Source organism: Somniosus microcephalus, chromosome 12 (genome assembly GCF_052327205.1).
Source record: "Somniosus microcephalus isolate GS21.2 chromosome 12, FLI_Smic_1.0, whole genome shotgun sequence".
Lineage (NCBI taxonomy): Eukaryota > Metazoa > Chordata > Chondrichthyes > Squaliformes > Somniosidae > Somniosus > Somniosus microcephalus.
Window position 1 is genome coordinate 77548919 of NC_140998.1, and position 25116 is coordinate 77574034.

The following is a 25116-nucleotide window of genomic DNA, read 5'->3' on the forward strand; positions in this document are numbered from 1 at the left end:
TGGGTTGGTGGAGTTTTCAATTTCTTCTAGTATTTTGTGGGTATAGTTTTGTGTTTTGTTCCTAATGGTGTGTTTATATCTTTTGAGGGTTTCATTGTATCTAGTACGTAGGTCCGGATTGTTTGGTTGGCGATGCTTTTGGTTTGATATTTTTCTCAGGTCTTTTCTGGCATTTTTGCATTCGTGGTCAAACCATTTCTTATTTTTATTTTGTCTTTTGTGACTCTTCCTCTTCTGTTTCACGAGGTCGGCTTTTACAGCTGCCTCATGAAAGATCATATTTATATCCTCTATGGCCATGTTTACCCCATCTCTGGTGATCTCATATAGATTTTCTTTAAATTTTGAAATTTTACTTGTGAGATCAGGTGAATTTAGTGCTGTGATGAATTTATCTCCACTGTCTGGGGCCCATCTGTATGTCTGGTTTATTTTATGTAGCTTACTGGGTTCCTTTTTTGTGTCTGTAGTTTGGGCAGAAAGTTTAAGGTACACATTTATTTGGTTATGGTCTGAGAGGGGGGATTGCTGCCTGACAGTGAATGCGTTGATATCGCAGGGGTCCAGGTCAGTGATTGTATAATCCACCACACTAGACCCAAGAGTTGAGGAATATGTGAGTCTCCCTAAGGAGTCCCCTCTGAACCTACCGTTAACTATGTACAGGCCTAAGGCTCGGCAGAGTTGCACTACCTCCCTGCCGCTTTTATTTATTTCACAATCGAGGTTGTTTCGGTTTGCGATGGCTGGTGTGACATATAGAGGGGTCTGGCCAAACACATGGTTGTTGCCCTGTGGGTCTATGAAGTCAGGTTCACATCCTGTCCTTGCATTTAGGTCCCCACATAGTAGCACCTTTCCTTGGGCCTGGAAATGGCTGATTTCCATGTGGAGAGTGTCAAATATCTCCTCTTCAAAATATGGCGATTCTATTGGAGGTATGTAGATCGCACATAAGTAAACATCGTTTTTTTCTATTCCTATATTTTTATCTAATTTTAGCCATACGTGTGATTTTCCCTGTTTTATCGGTGAGATGTGTTTGTTCAGTTCTCCTTTATACCACACCAGGATTCCCCCGGAGGTTCTGCCCTTGCGTGTCTTAATGTTCTTTACTGAAGGCACAATAATTTCATGGTACATTGGGGGACAGTGGGTCGGCATGTCCTTTTGGCACCATGTTTCTGTTAACACAATTATATCAATGTCTTTTATAGCTTTTAGGAATTCAGGGTCTGTACTCTTCATCCCAAAAGTTGAGGAGCGGAGGCCCTGGATATTCCAGCAGCTTATGTGGAAAGAACGCATTTATATAGTTCAATATATATCTCTCTCCTCTTCCCTCTCTCTCTCTCTCCTCTTCCCTCTCTCTCGCTTTCCCTCTCTCTCTCTCGCTTTCCCTCTCTCTCTCTCTCTCTCTCCTTCCCACACAGGCAGACAGGCAGACAAACTCATTTATATATATATAAAAATTATTTCTACTTTTTCATAACAACATGCCCTCAAAAAACCCTCGGCACCGCCGGGCACTCCAGCTAGTCTAATATGTAACGATATGAGGTAGCTTTTAAACGTCGTATGCTCATTCAAGAGGGACTATTGTCCCTCCTACTCTGTTACTAATTAACCACAATCATAGAATCATAGAAATTTACGGCACAGAAGGACGCCATTCAGTCCATCGTGTCTACACCGGTCGAAAAAGATCTATCCAGCCTAATTCCACTTCCCAGCTCTTGGTCCGTAGCCTTGCAGTTTATGGCACCTCAAGTGCATATCCAAGTACTTTTTAAATGTGATGAGGGTTTCTGCCTCTACCACTCTTTCAAGCAGTGAGTTCTAGTTCCTCACCACCCTATGGGTGAAAAAAGTTCTCCTCAACTCCCCTCTCAACTTCCGACCAATTACTTTAAATCTATGCCCTCTGGTTATTGACCTCTCTGCGAAGGGAAATAGGTGATTCCTCTTCACTCTATCTAGGCCCTTCATAATTTTAAACCGCTCAATTAAGTCTCCCTTCAGCCTCCACTGTTCCAAAGAAAACAACCCCAGCCTATCCAATCTTTCCTCATAGCTAAAATCCTCCAGTCCTGGCAACATCCTCGTAAATCTCCTCTACTCTCTCTAGTGCAATCACATCATTCCTGCAATGTGGTGACCAGAACTGTACGCAGTACTCTAGCTGTGGCCTAACTAGTGTTTTATACAGTTCTACCATAACCTTCCTGCTCTTACATTCAATGCAATGGCTAATAAAGAAATGTATCTGTATGCCTTCGTAACCACCTTATCTACCTGTCCTGCTACCTTTAGGGATTTTTTTTTTTTTAATTTGCTTATGGGATCTGGGCGTCGTTGGCAAGGCCAGCATTCATTGCCCATCCCTAGTCGCCCTTGAGAAGGTGATGGTGAGCCGCCTTCTTGAACCGCTGCAGTCCGTGTGGTGAAGGTACTCCCACAGTGCTGTGAGGGAGGGAGTTCCAGGATTTTGACCCAACGACGATGAAGGATCAGCGATATACTTCTATTCAGGATGGTGTGTGACTTGGAGGGGAACTTGGAGGTGGTGGTGTTCCCTTGCACCTGCTGCCCTTGTCCTTCTAGGTGGAAGAGGTCACGGGTTTTGGAGGTGCTGCCGAAGAAACCTTGGCGAGTTGCTGCAGTGCATCTTGTAGATGGTACACACTGCAGCCACGGTACGCCGGTGGTGGAGGGAGTGAACATTTAAGGTGGTGGATGGGGTGCCAATCAAACGGGCTGCTTTGCCCTAGATGGTGTCGAGCTTCTTGAGTGTTTTTGGAGTTGCACTCATCCAGGCAAGTGGAGAGTATTCCATCACAGTCCTTACTTGTGCCTTGTAGATGGTGGAAAGGCTTTGGGGAGTCAGGAGGTGAGACACTCGCTGCAGTGGACATGCACTCCAAGGTCCTTCTGTTCCTCTACATTTCTCAGTACCCTACCATTTACTGTGTAAGCCTTGCCTTGTTTGCCCTCAAAAGCATTATCTCACACTTCTCCAGATTGAATTCCATTTACCACTTTTCTGCCCACTAGACCTGACCATTGGTATCTTCCTGCAGTCTACAGCTATCTTTCTTACTATCAACCACACGGCCAATTTTTGTATCATTTACAAACTTCTTAATCATGCCCCCTAAATTGAAGTCTAAACCATTGATATGTACCACAAAAAGCAAAGGACCTAGTACTGAGCCCTGCAGCACCCCACTGGAAACAGCCTTCCAGTCACAAGAACACCTGTTGACCATTACCCTTTGCTTCCTGCCACTGAGCCAATTTTGGATCCAACTTGTCACTTTCCCTTGGATCCCATGGGCTTTTACTTTATTGACCAACCTGCCATGTGGGACCTCGTCAAAGGCCTTGCAAAAATCCATGTAGATTACATCAAATGCCCTACCCTCATCCACCCTCCAAAGGCTGCATTTCCTTGAGGATTACTAAAGATAATTTTGCAAAGTCGAAAACACCTCGACACAAGGTGGTTCCGAGTCCTGGCTGTGCACGGAGCTTATCCCCGTGTTGGAGTCGGTATTGTTCACATCGGAAGGGGCGAGGGGATCTGAGCGGCTCCCAGATTGATTCTTGACACTCTTTTGTGGCAAACTACACTTGGCCAAATCCTTACAAACCCCAGTCATCAGGGCTTCACTCTCCGCATCCTCTGGAAGGTGCAGTGACTTCAGCTGTTCGACTAAGTGATCACATTCCTCTGCCTTTTTACTCAGTAATAATTCCTTATGTTTCACTTTCTCCTGAATGTCCATTAAGTGTTTGCAGAGTTAAACATACACCAAAAAAAATAATATAAACTCTAATTCCAAACGGAGCTCAAATAAGAAAGTGAATGAAGTAGTTAAATTCCCCAAATAACAACAGAAAATGCTGGAAAAACTCAGCAGGTCAGGCAACATCCGTGGAGAGAAATTTGAGTTGACGTTTCGGGTCGAACCCTTCTTCAAAACTGGAAAGAAAAGAAATTAGATCGAAGGCAGGGCTGCGATCGGACAAAAGAAGTGAAAGAAACAAAAGAGCTAGACGAGATGGTAATAGGATGAGATTAGGTGTAAAGTGTACTGGCAGGGCAAGAGATAGCTGCCAGGTGTGAGAGAGAAACAAAAAGGGGGGGGGGGAAAGGAGTGGAAAAATTACAAGAAAAAATGTGTAATAGGGGCCGAGGCTATGATCTGAAATTGTTGAACTCGATATTGAGTCCGGAAGACTGCAGAGTGCCTAATTGGAAGATGAGGTGCTGTTCCTCGAGTTTACGTTGAGCTTCCGTGGAACAATACAAGAGGCCAAGGACGGTGAGGTCCGAGTGGGAATGGAGCGGTGAATTAAAATGACAGGCGACCGGAAGCTCGGGGTCACCCTTACGGACTGAACGGAGGTGTTCCGCAAAGCGGCCACCCAATCTGCATTTGGTCTCCCCAGTCCTAAGAAGGCGGTGAGGTTATCTCTCCCAAGCCTTGGAGATAAGTTGAGATCAGTTTTGGAGAAGTTGTTTTGTCTTTTTGTGGAGCCTTTCCCTCCGTCTCTCACAGACTCTGAGGTACAAACGGGGGCACAAACCTTTTCTCCCTCTCTCACATCATACAAATAACTTTGATGAACTATTTCAAAAAGGGGACAAGTGGCAAAAAAACAGGAAGTTACTGCGGGACATTCAAAATCACTTTCCCGTATTTTTTGCCGGCTTTAAATAATTTTCCAAATAAAAAAAAAATCTCATTTTTGTTCCACTGCAGGCCTAACAATTGTTTGCTTTAGCCTCCTTCCAGCGGCCATTGTATACACGCTGCTCCTCCACCTGTGTTGTTCCAAAGTCCGGCCGCTGCTCCGTCCCCGGGAACGGACTACACGCGCCTCCACCGTAAAAGGTACTGACAGGATCCCGAGACAACATTGGCCGGGTTCCAGGCTCCATATTTTAGCAAATGCCGTTCCAATTCGGATTGGCGTGGTGAGGTCACAAACGACTCTCTGAGGATTCCTGGGCCAGTGTGTATTGGCCCCTCACCCCGCTCCAGCTCACTGTGCGCAGCCTTTGAACTTAAGTGTGCGGAACCTTACAGATTGGGGCGCAGCCGCGCACCTTTCAGGGAACAGTGGTAATCAGGCCTTTTGAATACAAATAAATGTGGTCAGGCCTTTTTTACCAGTAATACCTATAACTCAATGTCAACCAATAGTGATAGGTACATCATAGCTACAGAGAATAACAGATCCCAAATGATCTGTTTCCATGATAATCAACTTCTATGAATTATACACAGAGGTGCTTCAACAAGTTCCAACTTCTAATTTTTGCTACAACACTGGTCATTTTACATATTTAAAATACTGACTGACCTGGCAGCCCACAACGTGGTTGACCGGTTCCAGGTGGTGTCCTCGTCCCTGGAATTTCCTGTCCATTTTCATACACACACCAGCAGTGGCCTGTACTGCCGTGGCATTGCATAGGCCTGAAGTTCCCTTCTTCATCACACTCTGGGACATGAATTCCAATAAGAGGTTGAGATCCACGCAGGCTCAACTCTGTTTGCAGTCTCTCCCGGTGCTGCTCACAAGCAGTCTTTGGACGTTCAATGGGTTCTAATCAAAAAACAGAAACTGGTTTTGAAACGATTACAAATTAAAAGTACAAATCTCTCACTTTGGGTCATCTAACGTCTCTCCTTGTACACTGCGTGTTGTCACCAGGCTGTTTATAGGAAAGAAAACAGACCTAAGCCAATATGCTTTAAATACATTTCACCTGTGATATTCTTAATCCATCACCTCAAATTGATCCAAATTCTGTCACCAGAAAAAATTTAAATTGGGAACAAAGATTTTATGTTACAGGATTATTTAATGACTAAAATATAAGAAATGTAGAAAATATCCAATTAGAAAGAGGAAAACACAGACTGGAACACTTAAACAAAAAGAAAAAAAATATAACAACTTTGATTTTTTTTGTTGCTTTCTTTTCATTTTCTAATGGTTTCTTTTCAATTTTAATCCTTTGTGCTTACTGGTTTGCTCATTGCATCTACTTCTGAATTTTAGTGGGAAATTTTCACATGAGAAAACAGGTGGTTTGGAGGCGGGGGGGACGTGAAAATTGTAAAAATCTAAAACCCGACCCCAACCTGCCCACTTTCACCCTTTACTCAAGCGGGATGGGGGGGGGGGGGGGGGGGCGGCAGGCAATCAATCCACTGTCAGGCGGTGGGTTGGCATTTTAAATATTATAATGATGAGGCCTGATGCCTCTCCTTTAACTTGTGCAGGTTTAACTGCAGGCGGTCGGGGATCCCGGGACTCGGGATTCCCGGTAGCTGCAATGCTCCTCAGGGAGCAATCTTTGTGGGCAGGGAGAAGCATAAGTGCTTCACCCCTGGGCCCCTAAGCTCCCCCACCAGCAGCCCACACCCCCCTGGGGTCAGGTATCGGACACCCCGCCCCCGGTGATCATAACTCCCCCCCGGGGTCGGAGATCGGACTCCCCCCCGGGGTCGGAGATCGGACCCCTCCCCTGCGTTTGGGGATCGGACCCCCAGGTATTGTTATGTTCATTAATAACTAGTCGTTTTTAGTAAGAACAGCTAGCTTTTGCTAGACACTTTAGTGAGCACATGTGGACTAGGTACAGTATCTGTAGAGGCATCCATCTTGACTGCTGCCTTGTGGGTAGCCTGGTGCATCATGGGTAGCCCACTCTTACATACATACAGCACCACCTAGTGTACCATTCCAGAATGACAGGTTACTGATCATTACAGGTATCACAAGTTAAAACTCCACGGCATGGTGGGAAACCCGGGCGGGAAACCCGGACTTCCGGCTTTCCTCTGATCTACTAGGCCCCCCGCTCCGGGCGGGTGGGAAACAGGAAAATCCAGGCCTTAGAGTGAAGACATACTGACACTTTTCTCAGGCTGAAAATCTAAATCAACAGAGAATTAACTGGCTGAGGACAAGGAAGAGAAAGATCGGTAGAAATGAAGGATGCAAGGGGTATTCTGAGATGGTGGACAACAGAAGAGACTGATTGGAGAGGTGGGGGGGCGGAGGTGGAATAATCAGGAAGGATAATCAGGCCTTTTGGATGCAAACAAATGTCAGGCCTTTTAACCCAGTCATACTTACAGCTCAATGTCAAACAAAACTGATAGGCACTCCATAAACACATGAGAGAACAGATCCTAAATTAGCTGTTGCTACTAATGATCAGCTTTTTACACACGGGTGTTTCACCAACTTCCAAGTTAGAATCATTTAAAAAAAAATTAAAGTCTCTTTAAACCCCTCATTTTCGCTACAATGCTGGTTATTTTGCATATTTAAAATTCTGACTGACCTGGCAGCCCACAGCGTGGTTGACCAGTTCCAGGTGGTGTCCTAGTCCTTGGAATTTCCTGTCCGTTTTCATACACGCACCAGCAGTAGCCTGTACTGCCGTGACATTGCATAGGCCTGAAGTTCCCTTCTTCATCACACTCAGGGACATGTTGAGATCCATACGGGCTCGAGTCTGTTTGCAGTCTCGCTCGGTGCTGTTCACAAGCAGTCTTTGGACGTTCATTGGATGCTAATCAAACATAAATAAACTGGCTTTGAAACTATTACAAAGTAAAAGTACTTGGGCTAGAAATTCATGTACTTACCGCCACTCCATGAAATGGCGATAAAATGGTGGCCGGTGCTCTTTCGCCAGCTGGTGGGGGGTCCCACGATGGCCGCCATATTCCTCTCTCCTTTGTGCTGCCGGTAACTGGCAGCGCCTTGTAAAAAAAGACGGCGTGGTGACGTCAATTGGCGTGCAACGCTGACTTAACGTCACCAACGTGAACTTCGACCCTAGCGCTGAATTCAGCGCTGGGTCCCAAGCTCGAACCTGGCGTACAGGCAGGCTGATGTCTGCAGCTCTTAAAGGAACACACACATCATTCAGGTAAGTTTGAATTTAAGGGTTTGGACTGTTTTTTTTTGATTTTATTGAAGTGGTGGCTTGCTACAATAGATGTGAAAAGCTTTTTAAGTATGTAAGGAGTGCTGCTGGAGGCTTGCAAGGGCTCGGATGGTAAATGAAGGCCTTTGAGAAGACAGACATGCTGCGAATACTCAGCAGGTCACACAACATCCGTGGAGAGAAAAACAGAGTTCACGTCTCTGGTCGACATGCTGCCTGACCAACTGAGTATTTCCAGCATTTTATGCTGTCATTTCAAATTTACAGCATCCACTTGCAGAGGGAAGAGGAAGACACAGAAGAGAAGGAAGCTGAAGAGGAGGAATCAGATGGAAGGATGCATCCCAGACAGCCCCTTTGTGGCCGGGATATCCGGGATGGAATCATCTGCCTGTGGTCCCACTGGCTGGGCAGGCTGCTTCTTCTTGTTGACCCACTGACTAGGCAGGCTGCATTTCTTGGGTGTGTGAAATGAGGAAGGCACAAGGGTGAATTTGTGCTGACGGGAAGGTGGGGAAGCAAGTGGTGCTTGCCAGAAAGAGGATAATGTATGAGGATACCTGCATCTTGTATCCTTTTAGCCCCGCCGCTGGCCAAGGACTCAGCCATGCCCCTGCCAAGAATGGTCTACACTGTCTCCTCCAAGTGGGTGAGGTGAGGCTAGGAATGGGAGGTGTGCCTCATGATTGGTGCAGATTGTTGGTAGGTGAGTGATTAGGTGTTGTGCATTGAGCAGTGTGTGAGGCTAGTGGTGCAGTTGGTAGGAGACGGCTTTTGAAGATGCATTCACTGACCCTGACCAATGGTCTGAGGTCATGAAGCTTCTTTGGGCACTGGAGCCAGGTAGTGGGGCAACACTGCTGGCAGTGACGGCCTTGGTGATGTGGTCCCACATTGTTCTTTCTGGGGGGCCTCCTGGCACCTGTGGGTAGAGGGCCGCTCTTGCAGTGTTGACCCCCTGCACAAAGCAGGAGTGCTGCGTGCGAGACCCTCGGTGCCCCTTCGCTGGCTTGCTGAGCCATTTGTTTTAGTGCTGAGGCAGTTTGAGGTTGGGAAGGTAATTCAGCTTTAACATTCACATTTGGAACTTCTTTTAAATATTGAATATTTCTTAAAAAGCAGGAAAGGCTGAAAAACGTATTGATAGACTGCATTTTATTATTAACATAGACATAGAAGATAGGAGCCGGAGTAGGCCATTCGGCCCCTCGAGCCTGTTCCGCCATTTAATGAGATCATGGCTGATCATCCAAATTCAGTACCCTATCCCTGCTTTCTCCCCATATCCCTTTAGCCTTAAGAAATATATCTAACTCCTTTTAGCTGAATTATTGCAGAGAGCTGCGCCTGTGCGGTTAAGGTTATGTATTGCTTCAGTGTGCATGGCCCCTTTAACTCAGACCCCTTCATTGCCCACAATTCCTTGCGAGCTCTACAGCTTCACTCAGAGGCTGTGGGAAGCTGCAATGCTGGACCTAAACAGGAACATCATCCGGATCCCTCCAGCAATGCCACCAGGACAGCATTGAGTGGCAGGTGAGCGCTGCGCCACCTATCTCCATGCCCCCCCAGACCAATTTCACTTGGTTAGCGTTGCGGCCATTTCCAGCGGTCATTGCTGGCAAACACAAATCCACCACCCCCCCCCAAAGTCTCTCACTTTGGGTCATGTAATGTCTATTCTTCTACACTGCGTGTTGTCACCAGTTTATTTATAAGAAAGAAAACACACCTAAGCTAATATGCATTAATGCGCAATATAATTCACATGTGATATTCTTAATATAGCATCTTAAATTGTTATGACTACTATGACCATCAGGCATACACTTCTACCCACCAGAATTAGTGTCAAATATTTCATTCCAGTTAAAATCCTAGATTTCTGTAGGTATTATTTGATCAATTTTACCATTTTGAGACTTTATCGTGAGGAACAGTAATGGCAACAGTTGCTCACAAAATTTTTATTTCAGGAAAGTAACTGGAAATAATTTTGTTTGGTAGAATGTGACTCTATAGGATTTATTTTGCTGGAATGTGATTGGGAAGAAAACTGACCTTGGGAAGAAAGGTTTTATGTCACAGGATTGTGGAATGATAAAAAATAACAAAATGTAGGAAACATAACGGTCGGAATTTTCATTCGTTCATGTGTGCGGGATTGGAGGCAGGTCGGGAGTAAAAAAGTGGAAATAAATCGGAGCATGTTGGGAACCCGCCGTCATCTCGCCTCCTCGCGCCTTTAACTCGGGCGCGTTTGCCAGCACGGCAGTGACCCGAACGGCAGAGGTGGGCAATCTAATTTAGATTATTACTTTGTTGCCAGACCCTTAACCATGTTTTTAAGCAGACCATTTGAATTTCACTGCATGACCACGGGAATCATGCAGCTCGGGAACCACGTCGGTCAAGCTGAGGCGGAAGCTCAGTGGCCATTGATCGAGGTCATTAATGCAGAGCATGGGGAGCACAATAAATACTGCCACATGACACCGGATTACTTTCTTAAGGGAAATGCTCTTGCTGAGAGCATTTTCAGCACAGATTTAGGTGTGTAGAGTTTGCAAGTCTTTTCTGCAAATTTGGAAACCACTCTACACCATTAACAGATTACTTCTCTGGTCGCAACTTGACCTGCCATCTATTACATCAGCATGGGTGCCATTTATACTGTCTTACCTCCTCAGAATCCAACTAGGATGAGCCCCAACACCAGCAGCAGCAACACCACCACCACCAACCTTCTCCTCAATGACCTGATGCTCCACAGGACAGAGGGCACAAGGCTGCACCACGCCGGAGGGTACCAAAACAGGGTATACAGGCAGAAGATGAGTTCCTCAACATGACGGAGCACCAGTGTCAAAGGAGGCTCAGGCTATCACGCCAAGTCATCGCAGGCATTTGCAGCTTGCTGGAGCAAGACCTGCAGCCGAGAGGACCTGGTGGACACACTTTACCAATGGCTGTCAAAGTTACCAGTGCCCTCAACTTCTTTGCCTCAGGCTCCTTCCAGGGATCTGCAGCAGACATTTACGGCATCTCTCAGTCGGCCGCCCAGTGATGCATCACACAGGTCACCGATGCTCTGTTCGACAAGTCAGTTAATTATATCAACTTTGCCACTGATGAAGCCAGTGTTACTGAGCGGGTGCTTGGCTTTGTAGCCCTGGCTGGCTTCCCACAGGTGCAGGGCATCATCGACTGCACATGTGGCCATCAGGGTACCCCATCATCACCCAGGAGTGTCTGTCAACCGCAAGGGCTTCCACTCCTTCAATGTGCAGCTGGTCTGCAACCATAGGAAGATCATCATGCATGCATGCGCCAGATTCCCTGGCAGCTGTCATGACCTTTGTCCTGCGCCAATCCACCCTCCTTCACCTCCAAACAGACTTTCCAGCTAGCTGCTTGCAGACAAGGGTTATCCACTGAAGATGTGGCTCATGACACCCTTGAGGAGGCCACGTACTGAGGCCGAGGAGAGATAACGAAAGCCACATGTCCACCAGATGTGTTGTAGAGCAAGCAATAGGCATGCTGAAAATGCGCTTCAGAAGCCTTGACAGATCTGGAGGAGCCCTTCAGAATGCACCAGCCAGGGTCTCCAGAATCGTCGTTGTCTGCTGCACGCTGCACAACATAGCGCAGCTACGAAGATTAGCGCTGCATGAGGAGCAAGGCTCTGAGCGCACAGAGGATGAGGAGCATCATCAGCTGGAAGATGAGGAGCAGGAGCTGGAGGAACCCGAGGTCCAGATGCCACCAGCACCCGAGCACATTGCTGCCCGGGAGGCCAGGGATGGCCTCATCATGGCCAGATTTACTTAACTTCCTGCATTACAACTATATGGCTGGCACGTGCTGTGGCAGGTTCCCACCACCCCAATCAACAGCGTAAAGCATCCCTACAATGACCAAGCCATTCATTTTACACTGACCCCCATAGCTGGAGATAACATTGGGCTATAAATTCATTATAGCCCTGGAATGGGCGGTAACATTAGAAAGCTGGAGAATTAGCGCCAGGCGCTAATGCTTTAGACTGCATGCAAAATTCATTCTCACTGCTCAAAGAAATGATTGGGGCGCTAATTCAAGTCTTAAAGGCCTAGCTCATTGGCGTTACACTTAAAGGGTGGACCAATATCAGGTGCAGTCTAATCGGAACTCATCATTGCCATAGGCTTTTCCCAGTACTTAAAGGGGAGGTTCACTGATACTGCAGCACCTCATTCTCAGCATTGCTGGCTGTGCAGCTGCCTCAGCAAGGAGAAGCACAACAAGGAGAAGGAGCCAGAGGACTGAAGCAGGTGTGCTCATGGCAGATCCACCTCAGTCGGGTGGTCAGGGTGATTGAATGCTTCAACAAATGCTACAGATCACCATCTGTACTACAAGCTTCACACACTGCCCAGAGCACCAGACCCCCCAGCACTCACCCACCAACAGTCTCTACCTACCAACACTTACACGCACATCTCACACCTTGCACACAATGACAGCTATTCAACTATGGCAGGTACAAGGGTCATTAGTTATTAGAATGAGTGCGATATGTTTATGCATACATTTATTAATGGAGTTTGAAATATTTTGTAGTCTTTCATTTCACCTTTGCGCCCAGGAGGACGCTGTGATATGGCATGACACAGGGATGGTATGATGAGGATGTGGTGAACAAGAGATCTGGGGTTTAAATCATCTTGGTGTGAGGCTGGAGGTCTGTTTGGAGGAGGTGGCAGAGTTTTGTGACCACCACCTTGGTGATGCGGAGCCATCTAATACACTGCGCCTCGCTTAATTGAAGGTAGGAGAAGTGCTGTTGGAATACCCTCGGAGGGTAAGGCCTCCTGGTAAGAGCCCTAATGTCCCTCCTCATGCCTCTATGTACATGTTCCCATATTTATCGCTGCCTAGGCTAGTTGCCAGAAGACCGCTCATACAAAAGCTTGAAATTGCTCATAGAAACTGTTCAAGTGGGTGAAACCGACAAGAAACCATTGTAACCAACCTGCCCTGACAGTTGGGAGTGATTAATACTGATACCTTTAAATAACGTCACTAGAGCTGGCTTCCTGGAGCTGCACGCCAGCTCTCCTTGTCGCTGTCTGGTCGAGGCACTAAGGTAAGTGACGACAATCAATTTTCCAGATTGGGCGGCCAATGAGTGTTGCACGTTCACTGACGTCACGATCTGCCTGGTGTTGAAGTCCCCGGCGGCGCTGCTGGGGGAGGGGGGGCCCGGATTTGCCGTGCGTCACTGGATTTGCCTCGCCCCAGCGCTACTGCATCAGGCCCCACTACCGCCATCTGCTGCCGCTAATGGGAGGTGCTAAGGTCTTCTTAGGCAGTCCCTCAGAACCGAGGATGACTTGCTTCCACATTAAAAATGAGTTCGCAGGTGACTGACGAGTCCAATGCGGGACCTACAGTGTCCGTCACAGGTGGGGCAGACAGTGGTTGAAGGGGCGGGTGGGTGGGGTGCTTGGGTTGACGTGCGCTCCTTGCGCTTGGCTTCCGCTTGCTCCCGGCGAAGAGACTCGAGGTGTTCGGCGCCTTCCCGGATGCTTCTCCTCCACTTTGTCCGGTCTTGGGCCAGGGATTCCCAGGTGTCGGTGGGGATGTTATACTTTTTCAAGGAGGCTTTGAGGGTGTCCTTGAAGCATTTCCTCTGCCCACCTGGGGCTCTCTTGGCGTGCCGGAGCTCCGAGCAGAGCGCTTGTTTTGGGATTCTCGTATCGGGCATGCGGACAATGTGACCCATCCATCGGAGCTGATTGAGCATGGTCAAAGCTTCGATGCTGGGGATGTTGGCCTGAGCAAGAACACGGACAGTGCGCCTATCCTGCCAATGGATTTACAGGATCTTGCGGAGGCAGCGTTGGTGGTACTTCTCCAGTGCTTTGAGGTGCCTGCTGTACATGGTCCATGTCTCTGAGGCATACAGCAGGGCGGGTATCACTGCTACTCTGTAGACCATGAGCTTAGTGCCGGGTTTGAGGTCCTGTCCGTAAGACAAATGTCCTATTCCAACCTGCCCCCGCCACACAGTGCTGCCCCCCGATTATCAAAATCCACGACAAGGTCTTGGACAATGTGGACCACTTTCCATACCTCGGGAGCATACTGTCAACAAGGGCAGACGTCGATGACGAAGTCCAACACAGCCTTCAGTGTGCCAGTGCAGCCTTCGGTCACCTGAGGAAGAGTGTTTGAAGACCAGGACCTCAAACCCGGCGCTAAGGTACCGAATTTATGTCTCGCCATTCACACCAGAGAATCATAGAATGGCCTCCTTTTGTGCTGTAACCATTCAGCCCATCGAGCCCGTGCCAGCTTTCTGCAAGAGCACTTCAGCTAGTTACACTCCCCCCGCCCTTTCCCTGTAGCCCTGCAACTTATTTTCCTTCAGGTACTTATCCAATTCCCTTTTGAAAGCCACGATTGAGTCTGCCTCCACTACCCTTTCAGGCAGTTCATTCCAGATCCTAACCACTCGCTGCGTAAAAAAGCCCCATTTCATGTCGCCTTTGGTTCTTCCGCCAATCACCTAGTTCTCGTCCCTTCCACCAATGGGAACAGTTTCTCTCTATCTACTCTGTCTAGACCTCTCATGATTTTGAACAACTCTATCAAATCTTCTCTCAACCTTCTCTGCTCTAAGGAGAACAACTCCAGCTTCTACAGTCTATCCACGTAACTGAAGTCCCTCATCCCTGGAATCAGTCTCGTAAATCTTTTCTGCACCCTCTCTAAGGCCTTCACTTCCTTCCTAAAGTGCAGTGCCCAGAATTGGACCCAATACTCCAGTTGAGGCCGAACCAGTGTTTTGTAAAGGTTCATCATAACTTCCTTGCTTTTGTACTCTATGGGCTGGATTTTGCTACGGGGGCGGGTTGGAGGTGGGAAACCCACATTCAGGCTTGTTGTCCCGCCTCCATGGAGATGTGGCCAACCCACTGGATTTTCCTCTGATTGACCTTGTTGAGCCCGCCCTGTGGGCTCAGCAGGCCAATTAAGGGCCACCCGGCAACAGGTGACGTCAGAGATTGACATTTCATCTGTCAAAAGCTTTTGGCAGATGAAATATCAGTGTTTAACAGCTGTTTGAAGCTGTCAAGCACTGAAAAACTGCTAATTTAGCCTCAGTCCTTTCTCAGGATAACTTTAAAATCATTTTGCTGCAGAAACCAAGAAGCTGATTTTTTTTTTTTTTAAATCGGAGCTTCTGTGGTTCTTGCAGCCGACTCCCAACACCGGAATGCAGGACTCCTGTAAAGGTAAGTAAAATAAGTTAAACTTATTTAAACACTTGCAAAACACTTACCTTTGCACTCCTGCACCTCTCACTCACCTGAACACTGGGCATCTCGACCTCTCCAAGACCTCAGACCCACGTCCCGCCTTGAATACTTTTCGTGGTTTGGAGCTGTCGGGAAGCCCACAAACCAGCAATAAAAATCGCGAATAGGCAAAAAACTACCTGTTAACTACCTGTTAACAGGCAGTTTAATTGCCTTTAATCCCTTCCCGCCTCTGGGAGTCGGGTTCCAGCACTTGTCGGCAACCCGACTCCTATGAAATTGACATGGAGGCGGGTTGGAGGCGGGATGGGGTCGGGACCCCCGGATCTCCAATTTTTATCGCCCGCACGCCTCCAACCCGACTCCAGGGGCTTAGGAAAATCCAACCCTATGCCTCTATTTATGAACCCCAGGATCCCATATGCTTTTGTAACCCCTTTCTCAACCTGCACTGCCACCTTCAATGATTTGTGCACATATACCCCCAGGTCTCTGTTCATGCACCCCCTTTAGGATTGTACACTTTAGTTTATATTGCCTCTACTCGATCTTCCTACCAAAATGCATCACTTTGCACTTTTCTGCGTAAAATTTCATCTGCCACGTGTCCGCCCATTTCACCAGCCTGTCTATATCCTCCTCACTGTTCTCTATACTTCCAAGTTTTCTGTCATCTGCAAATTTTGTATTTGTGCCCTGTACACCCAAGTCCAAGTCATTAATATATATTAAGAAAATCAGTGGTCCTAGAACCGGCCCCTGGGAAACACCACTGTATACCTTCCTCCAGTTCACCACTACTCTCTATTTCCTGTCACATAGCCAATTTCGTATCCATGCTGCCATTGTCCCTTTTATTCCATGGGCTTCAACTTTGCTGGCAAGCCTACTATGTGGCACTTTATCAAACACCTTTTGGAAGTCCATGTACACCACATCAACTGTATTTCCCTCATCAACCCTTTCTGTTACCTCATCAAAAAACTCAATCAAGTTAGTTAAACATGATTTGCCTTTAACAAATCCGTGCTGGCTTTTCTTATTTAATCCACACTTGTCCAAGTGACTGTTAACTTTGTCCCTGATTATCATTTCTAAAAGCTTCCCTACTACCGAGGTCAAACTGACTGGCCTGTAGTTGCTGGATTTATCCTTGCACCCTTTTTTGAACAAGGGTGTAACATTTGCAATTCTCCAGTCCTCTGGCACCACTCCTGTATCTAAGGAGGATTGGAAGATTATGGCCAGTACCTCCACGATTTCCTCCTTAACTTCCCTCAGCATCCTAGGATGCATCCCATCCGGTCCTGGTGACTTATCAACTTTAAGTACAGACCGCCTTTCTAGTACATCCTCGTTATCAATTTTTATCTCATCCAGTATCTCCACTACCTCCTCTTTCACTGTGAATTTGGCAGCATCTTCTTCCTTGGTGAAGACAAATGCAAAGTACTCATTTAGTAATTCAGCCATGCCCTCTGCCTCCATGCGCAAGTCTCCTTTTTGGTCCCTAATCAGCCCCACCCCTCTTCTTACTACCCGTTTATTATTTATATGCCTATAGAAGACTTTTGAATTCCCTTTTGTTAGCTGCTAATCTATTCTCATATACTCTCTCTTTGTCCCTCTTATTTTCTTTTTCACTTCCCCTCTGAACTTACTATATTCAGTCTGATTCTCACTTGTATTCTGAGCCTGTCATATGCCCCCTTTTTCTGCTTCATCTTACTCTCTATCTCTTTTGTCATCCAGGAAGCTCTGGCTTTAGTTGCCCTACCTTTCCCAGTCATGGGAATGAACCTTGACTGTACCTGAACCATCTCTTCTTTAAAGGCAGCCCATTGTTCAATTACAGTTTTGCCTGCCAATCTTTGATTCCAATTTACCCAGGCCAGATCCGTTATCAACCCATTGAAATTTGCCTTACCCCAATTAAGTATTTTTACTCTAGATTACTCTCTGCCCTTTTCCCATAGCTACTATGATCACTGTTCCCTAACTGTTCCCCTACTGACACTTGCTCCACTTGCCCCAGCTCATTCCCCAGAACCAAATCCAGCAATGCCTCCTTCCTTGTTGGGCCGGAAACGTACTGATCAACTCACTAAGCTACTTCCAAAGTAGCAGACAAAGTTGGGCATTACCAGAATGTGGTGAAAATAAATCGTTTTATGTGTGATATAAGAGTAACAGAACCTTAACAGAAACATTTCTTTAAACACCCATGTGCTTATCCTTGTGCATCTACTTCTGTGTCATCTTTCGCTTATGCGTGCTTCTATGAGGTGCATCCCCTGTGGCTTCAGCAGAGGGAGAGGCAGCCTACCCACTTCCCTGCTGCGACTATGTAGACACTTTTGGCGGACGTCCTCTGGGTTTTGAAGCCTCTGATGACCCTGCCAAAGTCTGCTCCTCCTGCGACTGTGCAGGGGCAGACTTGGTCATCATGATCCGAAGAGGCATCTGGGGCTCTGACTGAGGGGGAGGCAATGGGGGAGAAGTGTGAGCACTTTGAGAAGAGCCCCCACTTCCATGTCCCCTCTCTCCATCATCCCTCTCATGGGCCACCTGCACGTCTCCCACCACCAGCTGCTCTGCAACTCCCGAGACCTCCAGGGCGACCTCCTCTGCTGGAGTCAATGTAGCGAATGATGGAGGGCCACCTCAGGTTCTCTCCCTCTCCCTCTTATTGTGGGCTCTCTTCTCCTGCAAGGAGGGAAAGAAGAGACGTTTGAGTGAGAGTGATGGCATGAGTGTAAGGAATGTGTGGGTTACAACTTTAAAGGGTGAGCATGAGGGAGTGTGGTGCCAATGCTGACGTGTCAATGCAAAGTGGCCTCCTTGTGTGTTGTCAGTTGGTATGATTGCATTAGGATGAGGGGGAGTGTGAGGGATAGCTAGTCAGATGGGGATGTGTGTATGTAGATAGAGAGGGATAGGTAGACGTGCAAGGTATGTTGGTGTGAGGAATGATGTGCAGGAGCAGGCTTGGGAAGGCAGAGTGATGGGGATGTGAGGAGAGGCACAGTAGGATGAAGGCGAGTGTGGCTTTGCACTCACCTTTCCTGATCTCATGAGATCATTGAAGCGCTTCCGGCACTGCACCCAGGTCCTCCTCACAACATCCCTGCTGTTGACCTCCTCTGCTATCTCATGCCAGGCTCTTTTAGTCTCCTGGGGAGGTCACTTCCGTCCATCAGCAGAGAAGAGGACCTCCCTGCGTGCTCGGACTCCCTCCACAAGAATATGTTGGGAGTCATCGGAAAACCTGGGTGTAGTTCCCTGCCTCTGTGAAGTCATGTGTGCAAGGCTGAGCAGTGAGCAGATGCTGAAATGTGCTGACAGCGCACTCCTAGATGAACCTTCAAATGCAATGTGGCCAAGGCTCCTTTAAATATCCTGGCTGGAAAGGAGTCATCAATGATGCCATCATTTAATAGGGGTGGGAGGCCTGCCTTAATAGGCGCCATTAAGGGAAAGTCGCTCGGAGGAGCGGGCTGAGAAGAAAAACGGGGTCCCAACCTGACCCGCCACGCCAACTGCCCAGGTAATGAAAATTCCGGCCAACATTACAAGAGAGAAAATGTAGAGACTAAAATAATTAAACAAAAGGAACAATAAAAGTTAATGCACTCAATGGTTACAAAAGGCAGATGAAATTATTAAAAAATATATTGCTTTCTCTTTTTTGCACTCTTCTGTTACTTTTCTGATTTTTTTCAATTTTACTCCTGTATTCATACCTATATTGATACAATAGCAAAATACTGCGGATGTTGGAAATCCGAAATAACAACAGAAAATGCTGGAAAAACTCAGCAGGTCAGGCAACATCCGTGGACAGAAATTTGAGTTGACGTTTCGGGTCGAACCCTTCTTCAAAACTGGAAAGAAAAGATAGATCGGAGGCAGGGCTGCGATCGGACAAAAGAATAAAAGAAACAAAAGTAGTAAAAAAGAGACAATAAAAGGTATTAGAAGCTAGACGAGATGGTAATAGGCTGAGATTAGGTGTAAAGTGTACTGGCAGGGCAAGAGATAGCTGCCAGGTGTGAGAGAGAAACAAAAGGAAAGGGGGGGGGGGAAAGGAGTGGAAAAATTACAAGAAAAAATGAAATAGGGGCTGAGGTTATGATCTGAAATTGTTGAACTCGATATTGAGTCCGGAAGGCTGCAGAGTGCCTAATCGAAAGATGAGGGCAGCTATCTCTTGCCCTGCCAGTACACTTTACACCTAATCTCAGCCTATTACCATCTCGTCTAGCTTCTAATACCTTTTATTGTCTCTTTTTTACTTATTTTGTTTCTTTTATTCTTTTGTCCGATCGCAGCCCTGCCTCCGATCTATCTTTTCTTTCCAGTTTTGAAGAAGGGTTCGACCCGAAACGTCAACTCAAATTTCTGTCCACGGATGTTGCCTGGCCTGCTGAGTTTTTCCAGCATTTTCTGTTGTTATTTCATACCTATATTGTTCATTACATCTATTTATGAATCTTAAAGTGATGATAAACTGCCATATTCTCTAGTCTGCAAAATCTGAATCAATGGTGAATTAATTTGGTGAGAACAGGGAAGCCAGAGAGATCAGTAGAAATGAAGGATGCAAGGGGTATTCTGAGATGGCTGATAACAGAATATACTGATGGGAGAGGTGGGGGAATAATCAGGAAGGATAATCAGGCCTTTTGGATGCAAATAAATGTGGTCAGGCCTTTTGTCCCAGTCATACTTACAGCTCAATGCTAATCAATAGTGATAGGCACTTCAGAACCACAGGGTAGAACAGAATCAGCTGTTTCCTTGATGATCAGCTTTTATGAATTACACATGGGTGTTCCACCACATTTCAAGTTAGACTCACTTAAACAAATTAAAGTCTCTTTCAACTCTTCATTTTTGATACAACGCTGGTCATTTTGCTTAATTAAAATACTGACTGACCTGGCAGCCCACAGCGTGGTTGATCGGTTCCAGGTGGTGTCCTCGTCCCTGGAATTTCCTGTCCGTTTTCATACACACACCAGCAGTAGCCTATACTGCCGTGGCATTGCATAGGCCTGAAGTTCCCTTCTTCATCACACTCAGGGACATGGATTCCAATAAGCGGTTGAGATCCACGCAGGCTCAACTCTGTTTGCAGTCTCTCCCGGTGCTGCTCACAAGCAGTCTTTGGACGTTCATCGGGTGCTAATCAGAAAAACAGAAACTGGCTTTGAAACAATTACAAAATAAAAAGAACATATCACGCAAATTGGGTCATGTAAATTTTCCTTTTGTACACCAAGGGGGCGATTTTCCCACTGGAGACGGGTTTCAGTTTGGGTGGGTTTAAAACTCGCCTCCACTGATAAATTTCAAAAATTTGTGATTTTCCCGATTGGCCACTTAATTTCAGAGGTGTGGAATGCCCTTGCTCAATTAGAGTTTTGGAACTGAAACTCGCCTCTGTTGACAGCACTTTTCCAGTCTGATTTTATGACTTCTTGCTCCCTTGGCTCATTCCACAGCATTTCTGCATCTCCTGCACCACATCCAACATCTTTTGAGAAACCACTATGTCCAATTCAAAGGCAAGGACCTACCCGAGGCTCTTGGATGAGGCGCTGCAAATGTTATTTGTGGGGGTGACAGCTAGCATGGAGGTGCTCTTCCACTCATCTCGGAGGAAGGGGCCTGCCAAAGAAACCAAGGCTTTGTGGGTACAGCTGGCAAGGGATATAACCTCCAGATCTGTGTGCAGATAGGGAGACTGTTTCTGTGTATTGATGAAATGGCATCCCTGTTGGAAAGTATTAAAATGATTTGAAGCCAAAATGTTGGCATTATGCCATCTGTTCTTTTGCCTTAGGCAGCTCCACATTGAGGGCACCGGCACACTTACGTTGTCAGGTTGGTGGCCTGAGTGAAAGGAGGCCAGAGAGTCATGTCCATTGTCAATGATGTCCTAGGATGGAGCCAAGGACATGTGCCAACTTGGGCAACCTACGCAAATCTGGCCATGATAAGTTCATCCCTTGCATCCCGGGCAGCCATGTGCTCGTGTGCTGCTGCTGCCGCTGGTCGATACACCGGTGCTCTGACCTCCTCCTCCTCCTCCTCCAGATCCTCCTCCTCCTCATCGGAGGTCGATGCAGAAAGAAAACATTCTGCTTGTTGTAATGTATGTACCTTTAAGGGGGGGAACTACTTTCTACAGCTCATGTATACTGTAGTACCGGCAGTGACCACACCTGTATATAACGCTGAAGTAATCTGTTGTTTCAGTTGCAGTTTAAACCACGTTGAGTAAACACCTGTTGTGCTGTTCTCTGCAGTCCTTTTCTTATTATTACACGGACGTAACAGTGGCGACGAGCAAGTTCAAACCTACCTGCAACTCTGCATCACCTCCCAGGGATTCGCTCCTGGAGAACAGTGGAAGAAGGTCGTGTCCAGAAGCACGGGCATCGACCACGGGCAACCGCCCAGTCATCCAGCGGAGATTTGAGCATCGCAGGGGAGGCTGTCGAGAGCCAGGCTTAGCTTTCCAGTCACGGTGGTCCAGCGAAACGGGCTGACAACAGGTACTGCGCAGACCCTTCCCGGACAGAGACGGGCTAGAGCCCGACCGAGCGGCACAGAAAAAGGCCGAGCAGTGTCAACGGGGGAGAGGGCAGAGCGCACAGGGCGCAGCCGGTGTTCAGGACCGAGCGGCGTCAACGGGGGAGAGAGGCGAGAGAGAGCAGAGCGCAGCCGGTGTTCAAGGGCCGAGCAGCATCAACGGGGGAGAGAGGCGCGCAGGAAAACGCGAGGCGCTGCCATTGCCACGAGGACCGCAAAGAGCGGCGTTGGCAGTAGCGCAGGAGCAGCGCACTAAACCCACAGGGCGTCGCCATTTGCCACGAGGACCGCCGAGAGCAGCAGCGCGGGAGACGCCATTTTAAGCCGCAGCGGGGAAAAGAAAAGAAGCGCGGGAGACGCCATTTTAAGCCAGTCTAACCACACCCAAAAATACCGAAGAGTGGCAGTATCACAGCGTTCGACAATGAAGTCAAAGATTGGATGACATATGTCGAACGCATAGAAGTATACTGTAAGGCGAATGAAGTGCCAGATGACAAGAAAGCGCTGGTATTGTTGAATTCAATGGGTGCAAAAACGTATGGCTTACTACGAAACCTAGTAACCCCAGAGAAGCCAGTAGAAAAGGATTTTGAAAACAGTGTCAATCCTACAGGACCACTTAAACCCCACACCGCTGCTGATAGCAGAAAGATTTAAGTTTCACAAAAGGAACCAGCATAAAGATGAAAATAATGCTGAGTATTTAATGGAACTGCGCAAGCTATCGAAACACTGCCAGTTTGGAACGGGACTAGCAGATACATTAAGGGACAAGTTTGTATGTGGGCTTCAAAGTGAAGGAACCCAGAAACGGCTTTTATCTGAAAAGGACCTTACGCTGGAAAAGGCTTTCAGCATTGCGGTATCATATGCAGCAGCAGCACAGGGCGCTGCAGAGATACAACAGAGACCGCAAGAATATGGCACAAACGAAATGTCATATGGAACAGAGAAGTGCTATCGCTGCGGCAGAACAACACACGACCAGAATGATTGCTGGTTCAAAGACAAAGTGTGCAGACAGTGTGGAAAAGTAGGACACATAGCACGAGTCTGCAGGTCGGGAAAGAAAACCAGCAATAAGAAACCGATCAAAGGGAAGTACAAGAAGGTACATAAGATAATGGAGAATAGTTCAGACGAACAAAAGAGTGATAACAACTCCGAAAGCAGGGAACTGAGTTGTCTGAAACTACATAATGTGATCACAACGGAGGATCACCGAACCATTTGGGTCACTCTCAAGATAGCAGGAGTCCAGGTAAAGATGGAATTGGACACAGGATCAGCCCTAACAGTCATAAACTGACGGGACTACGAGCGGCTATTCTCACACATACCCTTGAGAGACACAAAAATTATTTTGAAGACGTACACGGGGCAAAAAGTCTACCCCAAAGGAACAATAAGGGTGACCGTTATATATAACAGTAAGGAAACACCAAAACTAGACCCGTCTGTATTGCAAGATGGAGGACCACCATTACTGGGACGTGAATGGATCCGGAAAATACAACTGGATTGGCATTCCATACAGGCACTGACTGTGGCTGACAAAAAGGATGACAACGTCACACCTGGGCGACTGTCAAAGATCCTAACTGACGCAAAAGAATGTGTTCCAGCAAGGACTCGGAACACTAAAAGGCATGACAGCGACGATTAAAATTGAAGAAAACGCAAGCCCAAAATTTTTTAAGGCCAGCCGTCGAAGCAGAGCTGGAGAGTCTGGAACGTTCAGGTGTACTGTCCAAGGTAGACTGGAGCGAGTGGGCTACACCCATCGTCCCTGTGATGAAAAAGTCGTTGAGCAGCACGCCTGGGGAACCAAGGAAGGTTCGCATCTGTGGGGACTTTAAGGTAACAGTGAACCCGGTCCTTCACACCGTACAATATCCACTTCTGCGAATTGAAGATATTTTCGCCTCGCTATCTGGAGGGAAACGCTTCACTAAGATTGATCTGGCCCAGGCGTATCTGCAAATGGAGGTAGAAGAAGCATCAAAAAAATACCTCACAATCAACACCCATAAAGGTCTCTACCAATACAACCGGCTGGTATTCGGGGTAGCATCAGCTCCGGCTATTTGGCAGAGGGCAATGGAACAAATCCTGCAAGGGATCCCAGGGACCCAGTGTTATTTGGACGAAATCCTGGTCACGGGCAAAAATGACAGTGATCACCTTGCCAACCTGGAGCAGGTGCTCACTAGATTGCAGGAATATGGGCTCCGAGCTAACTGCCCCAAATGCGAGTTTTTTAGAAAACAGATCTCGTATTGTGGCCACGTTATCGATAAAGAGGGGTTACATAAGTCCCCAGAGAAGATTGAGGCAGTAGTCAAGGCTCCAGCACCGGAAAATGTATCACAACTGAGGTCGTTCCTCGGGCTGGTAAACTACTACCATAAGTTCTTGCCAAATTTGTCTACAATACTACACCCACTGAACACCCTACTGCGAACTGGGGTGCCATGGAAGTGGAGTGACGAATGTAGACGAGCTTTCCAGAAGAGCAAAACACTAATCACATCGAAAGAGGTATTGGCCCATTACAACCCAGCATTACCAATTCGGTTGGCATGTGATGCGTCGCCTTACGGCATTTGAGCGGTGCTGTCGCACAAATTCTCGGATGGCTCAGAGAGGCCAATAGCCTTTGCGTCACGATCACTAACCTCAGCCGAGCGTAACTACGCCCAGATTGACAGGGAGGCCCTCAGCCTAGTGTGGGGAGTGAAAAAGTTCAATCACTATCTGCACGGGCAGAAATTCACCTTGCTGACTGATCACCAGCCTCTTGTCTCCATTTTTAATCCAAAGAAGGGCGTCCCGGTGATGACTGCGCAACGACTACAAAGATGGTCACTTTTTCTAGGGGCACACCACTATGAGGTTGAATATAAGGGCACGAAACAGCATGGAAATGCTGATGGGCTATCACGCCTGCCACTGCCTACTGCGGAGGAAGCACCAGCAGTGGATCCTGTCGAAATATTCCATTCGACTATAGTTGAATACCTACCGGTAACTAACGCTTGTATCGAAAAGGAAACCCGAAATGACCCGACACTGTCTCGGGTATATGATTTGACGGTGAAGGGATGGCCAGCACATGGCGACTCACTGTTGCCAGCATTCTCGACAAGGAGAGAGCAGCTGTCAGTGTGCCTGGGGACCTTGATGTGTGGATCCCGAGTAGCAATTCCACCCAAGTTA

At 47.3% G+C, this 25116-nt stretch overlaps 1 protein-coding gene across 4 annotated transcripts in view; it reads right to left on the minus strand.

Moving 5' to 3' along the window:
- nid2a (nidogen 2a (osteonidogen)) overlaps positions 1-25116 on the minus strand; it is a 182527-nt gene that overhangs the window by 108763 nt on the left and 48648 nt on the right. For all 4 annotated transcript variants that reach the window (XM_086003173.1, XM_086003172.1, XM_086003171.1 and 1 more), the window contains exons 15-17: positions 20236-20481; positions 7373-7603; positions 5374-5619 (exon numbers count right to left, since the gene is read on the minus strand). In XM_086003173.1, coding sequence (XP_085859299.1) covers positions 5374-5619; positions 7373-7603; positions 20236-20481 — 723 coding nt within the window. The remainder of the gene's footprint in view (positions 1-5373; positions 5620-7372; positions 7604-20235; positions 20482-25116) is intronic.